This window comes from Tachypleus tridentatus, chromosome 1 (assembly GCF_004210375.1).
Source record: "Tachypleus tridentatus isolate NWPU-2018 chromosome 1, ASM421037v1, whole genome shotgun sequence".
Taxonomy (NCBI): Eukaryota; Metazoa; Arthropoda; class Merostomata; order Xiphosura; family Limulidae; genus Tachypleus; species Tachypleus tridentatus.
In genome coordinates this window covers 90,272,663-90,284,920 of record NC_134825.1, presented here as the reverse complement: position 1 = coordinate 90,284,920, position 12,258 = coordinate 90,272,663, and the positions used below count along the sequence as shown (strand labels likewise).

At 29.8% G+C, this 12,258-nt stretch overlaps 1 protein-coding gene across 7 annotated transcripts in view; it reads left to right on the top strand.

The window, feature by feature from the left end:
- Positions 1-12,258, top strand: part of LOC143255323 (zinc finger protein DPF3-like) — a 49,493-nt gene that overhangs the window by 18,449 nt on the left and 18,786 nt on the right. For 6 of the 7 annotated variants that reach the window (XR_013030562.1, XR_013030566.1, XM_076510805.1 and 3 more), the window contains exon 6: positions 11,397-11,531. The exons of the other annotated variant lie outside the window; for it this stretch is intronic. Coding sequence is in view for 4 of the 6 variants with exons in the window: in XM_076510805.1 (XP_076366920.1) it covers positions 11,397-11,531 (135 nt within the window). In the remaining 2 variants the exon portion in view is untranslated. The remainder of the gene's footprint in view (positions 1-11,396; positions 11,532-12,258) is intronic. 7 annotated transcript variants of the gene reach the window in all.

Genomic DNA, 12,258 nt, shown 5'->3' with positions numbered 1-12,258 from the left:
CATGATGTCCAGGAAGGAGAGGTATCTGTTTTCTTCAAGTTGAAAGATGATCTTATTGGTGTACTTAGTGATTTTATGAAATAAAAAGACCTATTATGTGTAAATAATTGGACCAAATGACAAATGTATCATTTACATGTAATTTAAAAGATTTGGAGGCTCTCAGTTGGACACAGGACCTCATTTCTAAATTTCTTTACTGAGAATGGAGAAGATACAGAGGATATTTGCTAAATCATTATTTTCTTCATAAAATGAGTCTTAAAGATGAAAGTATATTATGTTTGTACACAAGATCAAAAACTCCATAATGGTGTCAGCAGATATCACTGTCCAAGTGGTTAAGGATACATTTTCTAATCTATTGGAGACTTAGAGAAGAATTTTACATATTGAAATGCTAGGAAAACATCTTGTATGCCAATATTGGCAAGTATATCACTGAGTTGCACAGGGATTTTGGTTATTTTTGAAACAAAACGTTTAAAACTGCTGCTTGTTACTGCTTTTACAGGATCAAGAATTGGGACTAGGAACTTAGTGATGTAATGACAAGATGATTCAAATAGTGGTGACTGTGGTTCTTAGAAGTACATCAGATTTATAAATGTGTGTGTTTGTGGAGGCCTAGAACCTGCCAATTTTGATAACCCTGCTGGATATGAAGAAGTTTGATTTTGTTGGCCCATTTTTCTAGGTTTAATTTTGAGTATTGATTCAGTTTTCCATATTTTACATTTTGAACTAGATTATATAGTGTGTCATAATAGGATAATTTGTTTCATATTATATGGGTATCGCTTTTATTATTTTAGTTGTGTCAGAGCTTTTCTTCTCTTCCTTTCCTGAATGCCATGATTAGGATAGTCACCTTTCAACCGCTATTTACAAAACATCAGTGCAAAATGATAAGTACCTCAACTACAAATCCAACCTTCTATTAGCCATCATATGTTGTCACTTTACAACAGAGCATGTGATGATACATCTCAGTGCTCATAGGGTAGATATATTAAAACCACCTTTCAATCCATTGGGTACCTAAAAATCATGATTAGATAAGCTGTACAAACCATGAGAATCTTGAAATATTTATCCAACAAACCAAGAAAAATTGTACCCTTCATTTTATACAAAGATTGAGTTTTATAGTGCAAAGAATATGCAAGAAATTTCTTGTGCAAATTTGACTCGAATCTTGCAAAGTCTTTAGTAACCTCTTAACCCATGATGATCTAAAGATAAATTCACAACTAAAGAAGTAATACATGCGCCTGTGAAGAAATATACGTAGGATAAACAGGCAGATAGTTAAAACAATAATTAAAAGAACACCAAGATGCTGTTCTTTTAATGAAAACCAATACTACCATTTCAGAGCATGCTGTTAACAAGGGAAATAAAATAGGGTAGGATAAATGCATTGTTACTGACAGAAAAAACGAAAACAAAGAAAAACTTGAAAAAATGAAAAATAAAAGATGTATTGATTAAAAACCTGAAAGTAGTATTGAACTGAAATTCACAAATGGAAACTGATAACATCAAAGTCAACCAGTCACATAACATGATCTTCGACTAATAATTAAAAGCCAAGTTTCTTGATCAATAAAATTCAAATACTTATTGAAAACTTTCTTCTTGAACAAACTCTATATATTACCATGTCATACTGACATAATGAAGAAGATAAAAATCATCCAAAAGGTCGTTCAACGTAAATTACCTGGCCACTTGTCCATGTAACTTCACTTTGCATGTTTTACTGTTGTAGTCTGTCATAGCCAATGATTATATTAATGAGGATGACTTTTTTGTGCCAAGTTTTACATTTGGTGTCAACAAAGAATATTTGATTATTTGAAATATTTTAACACTAAACATGACAGATTGGATAAAAGAGATTTTACAAACTCATTTCATTCAAGTTTTAAACCTAAGTTTTTGGAAGCAATTTCAATCCTTCATTTTGAAAAAGTAGTTAATATTACTAGTAGTTCTTAACAAACTAGTTAATTTGCTATTCTTAACATAATTGCATTAATGATTTAAAGATTGGATAACCTCACTTTGAATGAATTTGGTTTAAGTATTTATTTTGTCATAAACTTCTAAGTTAGTGATATAGCAAGAGAGTAGCATGGTATATTTAGTTTCTTTCATCCATTTGGCTAGAAAGAACAAATTTATTGGAATGCATAATTGTTTGACTTATTGTTTCAAGAAGCTATCAATAAGTCTTTTTAACCTTAAGAAAGCTTGCAGTTTTTATTACTACACAAAATTGAAAAAATGTATGGAACATCTTTGTTCTATTAACTCTTGTGATTAATCTTCCATTCAAAAATGTATCTTATTATAAAGTTAGAATTTTGAATGAGAAGTTAAGCTCCAGTTAGAAAACAAACAAACAGTGAAAATAAGCAAACTTACAAAAACTACAAGCATTAGTAAAGAACTTTCAGAATATAATCACTTAGAAAAACTTGTTTCGTGTAGATATACAAATGGGAAATTGAGGAGAAATAAGTAACTTCATATCAAACAAAAATATATAGTATAAAAACTATGGAAGGTTTCTTGGACACATAGAAAAAATATTTTTAGAACTTGACCTGTTATAACCAACAGAATGCATTGAGTACATTGCTGTTTTGTAATAAAAATTCACTTTGAATTTTATACATATTTTTAAAAAGATACTTTATGTTGATAATTCTTTTTTAAACAATTGCATAAACATTAATTCTGTCATACATTATTGAAGGTACTGTTGGTGTTTTATTTTGTAAAACTTGGCATATTGTTGATTGGCTTTCTTTTTCTTCCTTTTTAAAAATGTTTTTGAATAAGGAAACAAGGTCTGTAAGTACAAGCATGTTACTCCATTGTGTTTTGATGTTGTAGCATAATGTTAGACTGGTTTTGAAATTCATTCTGTTATTTATAAATGATGTTTAAATAAACACTTGGTTTTCTGGTATATGTTAGTGAGTGAAGTAACTATTTTCACATTAATGCATACAAGATAGACATAACACGAGTTAAGCCTACTGTATGCTTGATTTTGTTTTCATGAAGAATGTTGACATAACACTAATGCATGTTAACATAGGTACATATTTGCATGTATTATTGTTATTATTTCAAATCCAGTTTAAATAGTTCTTGTTTGTGATTCCTGTTTTCAAAATATTTGTTGTTGTTTTTTTCTTTTCAGAATGTTAAATTGCCAGTTTTAACTACTTTCAAAAGAACTAGCTTTGAAAGTAAGAAACAAACCTTACCTGCACATTTTGAACATACAATACTTAGGATCAGATAAATCAAGTTTCTCTTTGGCTGTGAAATTACTTAAATTTTTCTTTTTGAAAACCTAAATGAGCTTTTTAGGGGATGCTGGACTTGGATAATAATCCTGTTAAGTTAGAAATGGAAGTGAATGTCTGCCCAGTACCAAAGAACTTAAATGTATACTTTCTTGTCTTGCACACGACCATTTATCTGGTTTTTACTTCACTTTTTTCTGTGGCTTGTGTTTCTAATAGTAATTTGTTGTTTTGTTAAACATTGTATAAGTAATAATGATTTTTCTCCTTAATCCCATTCTGTATTTATGATGGAAAATTCTTGTTTTATTTTACACTATGTACTACTTTGTGCTTTTGTTCCTGTGTTTTATATGTATTTCATGTTATGTTCATGCCTTGCAACACATTGTGCCAGCACTATTCAATCCATGCTTGTTTTGTGCTGTTTAACTGTGGTAGCATCAGCTTTATAATACATTGGTTTGAGAAGTTAGATTATGATTACTTTTACTTTTTGTGTATGCAGGTTATTTCTTGAGGTTTAGCTTATTTTCATAGATTGCAGAATATTGTTTTAAATGTTAAATTATAATATATAGGTAAAGCTAGTAAGATTGAAAGGTAGTTATAAGCACAATCTCTTTGTTTTTTTATTAAATCTCACAGAGATGTGTTGGATAAAAGGTTTATATGCAGTAAAGAACTGACTTTGGAATGTTATATAAAATATCACAAAAATATCTGTGATTTTATGATTTATCAGTTTTGGAGTTAATTTATGATGCTATTAACATTTAATCTGTATATTTTTTATTTGTTAAAGTGAACATGTTTGTAAGGTTTAACTAGTAAATTTGTTTGAGAAAAATAAGTTGTGATTGACACATTTTGTGGCAGTAGTTTTTATTTCAGTTAAGGAGTTACAATACTAAAATGTGTCATTTGAAAAATTAAACACTTAGAAATGCTTCAAAATTATAATGTGTATGTGATTTATACTTAAATAAGTCAAAAGTTAAACAATATGAAACTGTATTCTATTTTTATTATAACCTTTTTTTTCTGACATGATGCTAACATAGTTTGCTTTAAGTCAGTATTTGATTTAAAAAACTGTATTTTATCCCCTTAAACTAATACATGAGTATTATATTATATTACTATATTTTCTGCACTTCTAAAACTAAATTAATTCTCTTTCCATATACATGGAACTCTTCCAGTTTTGTTTTAATCATGTAATGACACAAGGTGTTATAGTCATGTTAGGACACTTGAAAATTTGAAATAATAGTTGGACTTTGACTACTCTTTCAATATTGTCTTTTTTGTTAATTCCAAAATATATTAAAAAATATATCTGTCTTCTGTTTTGTGTTCTTTATGATGTAATTTTGATCATTTATTGACAAAGAATTTGTAAATGTACCTTGAATTTTAAATATTTAATATGAATAAAACCACTATAACCCAAGTGCTATTAAAAAATGGACCTTTCTTCTTCCTTCTTCTGAAGAAAAAAGGTTGAGCTGTTTAAAGTGCTCTGATTATAATGTTTTTATTCATTTCTGTTAAGAATTCTTGTACCTAAGTGTTTTTCCAACATCATAAATATTTAATATGAACATTTATAATATTAATATGCCTTTATATGATTGAGAAGAAACCCCTAACAATTTTGAAAAAACAAAACCTGTATTTGTAGAACAGCATTTCAACTCTTTTTTTGCTACATGCAGAAATACTAATGTAACTAATATAAAGTGTGATATAATTCTTCAGTTAGTGTTTTGAGGTGGAGAATGGATTAAATGTTCATAATAATCCTTTGCATTTTAAAAATTGTAGTTCTACAGAAATTTGAGATTATTATATTGAAACGATTTTGAATATGCAAATTGGTCAGTAACATCCATGACTGATATAAGATCATGGTGAAATAGAATGCATCAGAACTTATTTTGAAATTATCTGGCATTTTTTACACCATTGAAAACCAGTCAATTTTGGGAAGAATATGTAAAGGCTGTTTTTGAAGGAAAATATTTGTACACTAAGATTATGATGTTTTCAGTTTGGAAATTTAAAATTTCCAGTAGTAGGCCATCTGTTGTACTTAGTGGCATTGGGAATGAAAATACATGGTGAGGCTCCAAAATCATTTTAATATAACATACTCAATATTTGTAGTTGGCATTTATGTGATACCAAGACAAAGTTTTAAATAAAGGTTTTTTAACACCCTTTCATAATATTTTCTGAAGAGAGAGACAAAGCTTCAACTGTATAAAGGAGTATCATCTGAAAGAGAAATCATTTTTGTGGGCTTGTGTTGGATTTTAAAAATTTAGAAATTTTGATTCTTATCATTTTTTGATGATTGCAGTCAATATAAAAGAAACAGAGAGCTTCATGGGCAGAGAGAACTAGAGAACTTTGATGTCAAAGTTATCAGCTATTGATTTTTTACCCTAAATTGCTGATGTAGTAATGATAGAGTATAATTACCAGATACATTATACAAGGATACTGAAAGAAGTATAGATAAGTATTTTGGAAGTTCTAGAGGTTAAGCAAATGTATATACAAGCTGTAAGATAGACAAAATCATTTTTATTCTTCACGTGGACATCACTGTTTAGTCTGATTTGTCAAAGTCTGAGTTAGACCAATGTTGATTCACAGACATATCTTGAGTACAAATATTTACTTTTATAATATATGTGATTTTTTTGTGTACAAAAGGATTTTAGGTTTTACTAAGTGCTTGCCAAATCTGATTCATGGATTTCTCTACATAAATAGCAAAATACTGTATTTTACTCTTCCTTAGTTGTGACATTAAAAATTTTATGGTTTCTTGCTGAAAAAATGGTAAGCAATCGGTGTGTTTCAACTCACATGAAAATATTGTAATATTAATTTGTGAAGACTTAAATCTGGCATCAAAAAACTTATCTAATGGCCACTTTTAAAGTTTTTGAGAAATATGAAGAGAATTGGTTTAAATATGAAGTAGTACATTACAAACACTGCTCAATATATGATTACATATTCAGTTATCACATAGTTATTAAAATTCCTATATGTCACAGTAAAGTAACAAAAGGAATTTGTGTAATCGTATTTTTCATAATTGGTTATTTTTTAATGTAGCTAAGAATTATAAATGCAAAATATAATTTTTCAGCTATTGCCTGAAGCTCAAATCCACACATTTGAACAATTTCCAAATGTCCAGTTCTTTCTGAATCATTTGTTGTGGTCAACATTATTCTTCACAAATTCATAACATTTAGGATTAGCTAAGTTATTTTCAGCTTTTGAGGAATATTTCATAAAAAAACTTTTGAAAGAAAATGAGTTATTTAATTGAACTCATTTCTGGTTGGAAAAGGATGGCTCATATTTAGTAATTTTTGATGCTGTTTTTAATGATGCAACACATTTTATTCAATGATATATTTTCCTCAAGATTTATATGAGTAGTATAGCCTAACCCTTCCTGGTATTGAGTATTGCCTGAAAAAAGTAGTAAAAAATTATGATGTTTGTAATGTTGAAGGTTATTGATATAATTTTATTTGAAGTAGAAATTACTTAGATGCATTCCTTTGATGTTATTTGAATGTTCTTTTTTTTTTTTTGAGTAGAATATTTTGAAGTGTTGTTAATTGTTTGTTGACCATATTTTTCCCATTCTTTCATCGTGTATTACTTTTTAATCCTACTCATTTCAATCTTTCTCACAAGAAACTTCACTGTCTATCAGTAGCCTCTACTGCTACCTCAGCATTATTCCTAGTTTTTGTTAGCTGTTAAATTCATTTTTTTAATTCTCATTGATGGTCTTTCTTTCAAGCTGGCCCGGCATGGCCAAGCGTGTTAAGGCGTGCGACTCGTAATAACAAAACAAACAAACAAACAATCTTTCAAGCCATGTGCATCATCGTGTACTTCAGATTCTGGCACTATTTAGAACGTTTTTATAATGTCTTGGATGTTTGATACAACATTCATCCTTTTTTCTTCCCAGTTTAAAATTTGTAAAACTTTTTTTTGTGCTTTTGTGAACAGAAAAAAATATGTTGATAACAGTTCTTTCACAAGATTCATATTTTTCCTGAAACTTTTATTTTAGCTTTCCAAATTAAGAAGTACTTTCATATGAATCTCCTCTTCTGGGAAGTTCTTTTGAATAACCTTGCTGTTAAGCTAGTTTCCTTAGTGAACTCTATCTAGTTCTTTCTTGTTCAAAAATACAATTTAGAGGTGTTTCCACTTCTCCTGAAGAGTTAAAAGTTTTTCTTTTTACATTATTATTCAAATGTATAATTTCTTATGTGACAGTTTTTCTTTGTTTTAAGCTGCATATTCCTTGGATACTTGCTTTGCAAATACTTTCTATATTAAACAAGCTTTTTAGTTCTTTTCACTAACTGCTAAGTGATTCTGCATTCTCATGGACATGTTCAGTTTATATCTTTTCATGTGGCTTCTATCAGATTAGCCTAAGATTTCTGTGGTATTTGCAAATAACGTGTTCATTCTCTTTCATCCACCCCTGCTTTAAATTTGCTTTGATGCAAGTCTTGTATAATTTTAGGTATACATCTTGTAGGTGATTCTTGTGTTAAATGAGATGCTTTCTCTTTTAGACAAAGATTAAGAATCATGATAAGTGAGCTGCAATGGATGGCAACTGCTTGCTGTTTAAAACAAATTATAGAAGACAATAGTTCAAATGTATTTCATCTTCAGGTAGATATGAAGATAAAATATGGAAGAATTTTGAAACATTGTCCTCTACATTTGTGTTTCTTACAATAGGCAGTTGTCATCAATTACAATTACTCATCATGAATACTCTGCCTAAGCAATCTATTTTAAGAATCATGTTTTTTATTTCCTCTGTTGGTGCAAAATTTATCTGAGTGTTTCTGAGATATTGATTCATTCTCTGACTTCACTGTATTTTCTTAGTCTTTTTTTTTTGTTTAAATTGATTTAACAAGAGTTGTTAGATTTATTTGCTCTCTGTTGTTAAGACTTAAAACAATTGCAACATGTATTAATTTTTTGGAGATGTGATAAGACTCAAGGAATACTAAGAAACATAAATAGGTGTGGAGACTGTTGTATTTTCTCCTCATCCTCCTTATTTAATGAGTCAAATAGATAACTGTTTTTTGTTTGTAATTTCTTTTACCTTGACTTCATGATGTATCATATTTTACACCTTGTAAGTTGCACATTTTTCTTTAAAAATACATTGAAAATTCTCCATGCATCTTCCAAGACAAAAGTGATGGCTTAAGGCAAGAGGTTAGCTTAGGGTCTACTTAAAATGGCCTCTCATAGAAATTTTAATCTCATTACATATGAAATACAAGTATTTTCAATGGCATAAAACATTTGATTTAACTAGTATTTCCAATATACTGTGAAGAAAATGATGTGTTTGACTTTATTTACTCAGTAGGTTAAAAAAAGTCAAGGTTGCATCAAGGTGTTGGTTGCTGAGTCAAAATGCTTTTTTTTTTATAATTGTCTTTCCAAAATTAGGGTGCCTCTTCCACGATATAGCATCTTACAAGGCATAAAATATGTTAATTCAGTGAAGTGGATGACTAGTGTGGACCGTACTGTTTTTATTTGAACTTCCTGCTTTTTCATTTTTTTTAATCTTGGCTTCATGATATAACTGAATTAAAGTGATGGTTGGTGTTTACAACCTATCTGATTTTCCTGGTTTAACTCAGTAAACTGAGTAGTTGGTGTAGATATCCAGACTCATAAACAGTTGACATTCCCCATATCTTTTGAACTATAAATTACTGCTCTCGAGTTGCATGAGTTCAACCTCTTTCTCTAAATGTAGTCCCCTGCCAGTACAATGGTAAGTCTATGGATTTACAATGCTAAAATCAGGGATTCAATTCCCCTCAGTGGGCTCAGCAGATAGCCTGATGTGGCTTTGCTATAAGAAAACAGACAGACACACTCATTTCTCTAAATGTAACCTTGTCTTTTCCTCATGCCATAGTTTCTGGGTTTGTTTGCTAAATTACAAGTCTTAAGTCTCTTTTTAAATTGCCAATTTACTACGACATGTAATACTGAATATCATGCTTTCATTGTGGCTGTGTTAGATAGAAAAGAATTTATAAATGAAAGTTTAGAATGATCTCCATTGCTCATACTTGAAGGTTTTACTTATTTTGGAGTCCTACCCATTTTAGTTGAAGTGTGTATGTATATCATTACAGTGTTGATGTAATAAACTTAAATATAAATATGGAATGCAAGTCACTTCTGATTGTTTTTACTGTTTAATCTGGTGATTAAATGGCAATTGATACTCTTTCTTTCTGTGTTTTTGAATGAAGATTGTAATTTGTTCCAGGTGTTCTTTGTTCCATCAGTTTTGCGTATCCCACCTCCTTTTGTAATTTGTTCTAGGTGTTCTTTGTTCCATCAGTATTGCGTATCCCACCTCCTTTTGTAATTTGTTCTAGGTGTTCTTTGTTCCATCAGTATTGTGTATCCCACCTCCTTTTGTAATTTGTTCTAGGTGTTCTTTGTTCCATCAGTATTGTGTATCCCACCTCCTTTTGTAATTTGTTCTAGGTGTTTTTTGTTCCATCAGTATTGTGTATCCCACCTCCTTTTGTAATTTGTTCTAGGTGTTTTTTGTTCCATCAGTATTGTGTATCCCACCTCCTTTTGTAATTTGTTCCAGGTGTTCTTTGTTCCATCAGTATTGTGTATCCCACCTCCTTTTGTAATTTGTTCCAGGTGTTCTTTGTTCCATCAGTATTGTGTATCCCACCTCCTTTTGTTGGAAGTTTTTTAAATTGCTCTAGCAGCCAATGAGATTGGTGAAGGGTTTTTGAACTTCTAATACAGTCATTGTGATTACCTATGAAATTGGTTTTTGTTTTTTCACTTGTGTTATTCATAGATGCCACCTTCAAGAATCAATTATTTTGTTAGCTCTTTATTGCTTTTATCCTGCACACTGTGATGTCATTGGCTTCTTTTGCATTTTTTGCTTTTTGGTAAGGGATAATTCTTATGTTTCAAGCTTTCTGATGTAATATTTTAGGTACATTTTTTAAAGATGTTTTCTTATTTTTCCCTATTAGCTGTATTTTTTATTCTAGATTTTTTTTCCACATAACTCAAGAAGATATTAAATTAAAAAGATTTTCCATTTCTCTTTTTTTTTTTCTGTTTTGTTTGTATGTGGGAAACTATTTAAGGTTTGACTTTGTTTTTTTTCCAGTGTTTTGTAATGTACTTTATCTATTCATTGTGTTTGGTCTTGCTTGTTTTTCTTAAGTCATATCATTTGAATTAAATTTCCATTTTTTTTCTCCATATTCTTCAGAATAACTTCTTTCTTGTTGGTTGGTTAGTCTTCCCAATTGTGTCACACAAAATCCATTCACTTAATTTCTTTGCATGCAAGAATATGAACTTTTTTGAGAAAATTATAACTTTTTTATATAAATTTATGTTAATATTTAAACAAAAAAGTTATTCTCTTTATTCTGTGTTATTGTGCAGTTAGATTGCAGGTTTTGTTCCATACCACTAGTTTTTAACACCCTTCATTCCACTGAAATGTCATTTGTCTCTTATATTTTTGACACGAGGGTAGGTTTACATGACCAAAACCCTGAAGGTGCTTCCACTAATGTTTGAGATGAAAACTGTGTTTCCCAGTATACCTAATCATCCGTTCTGGCACAGTATGAAATCCGTAATTTCAAAATTAAGATGGAATGCACTTATTTCCCCAAGATAAGCACATATTCTTCTTTCCTCTCTCAGAAATGAGCTATTACAGTTCATGTTCTACTGGGTGTGTATGTGGAGCTAGATATATTGTGAGAAGGTTTGAAACATACTGTGTCACAAGAAGAGACAGGAAGAAAGTGCATAGAACTAATGAGTGATATAGCTTATTGTGTATTTATAGCTATTTTTAAATTCCATTTCAATCATGAATTTTGTTAAAATATATTAATCTATATTTATTGTGTGCACATAGAGTAGCTTAGAATTATTTTATTTCAGGTCAGCGAAGTGCATCAGGGAAACCACTAGCTGCTCCTAGTCCTTACTGTGACTTCTGTCTTGGAGATAGCAATGAAAACAAAAAAACCAGACTGGCAGAAGAATTGGTTTCTTGTGCTGATTGTGGTCGTTCAGGTAAGTTGATCTTGCATAAAATCGGTGGCTGGTAAGTTTGCAAAATTTTAGTATTCTAAGCTTAATTAGATGAAAAATTATTGTTCAAACAACTTTTTGCTTAATTCAGCAGATTTCAGTTGACCATTGAGATATACTTTTCAATGCAAAATGTGTGTTTTTATGAAATATGGTAGACTTTTAATATACTCGACAAGTCTTTTGTACACAAAAAATCAAATTTTTAAATGAAATATTTTTACTAAAGCTTTGTTTGTGAATATATCGAGTCTGTTTTATTGCTAGTTCGAATGTGAAGTGATGTTTCATGTTATAATTAAAAATATTATTTTTTACCCCAAAAATATCAAATATCATTTAGGTCCTATCTAAAACCTCTTAAATATGTTACAGATGTTTGTTTTCAGTAAAGCTTTGTATTTTGTCTGTTATTTTCTCTACCCTAATTTTAGGGGTGTCTGTCATTTTGACTAACCTTGTAACCACCATAAATACTAGGAAATAAATATAAATTATGTTTTTTCATTCTAGAATGGCAACAAATTATAACACAAAAACACAAATGTTAAGTCTAAATAACTTTATAACGTTATACATGTATATCTGTTAATTAGTTTTATTATATTGACCTTATAGCCATGCTTGGCTAACGTTACAGAAATTGCAGTGATATGGAGTACATGCAGTCATATTGCCTTATCCAAGAAAGTAAAACAGGTCTTTACAA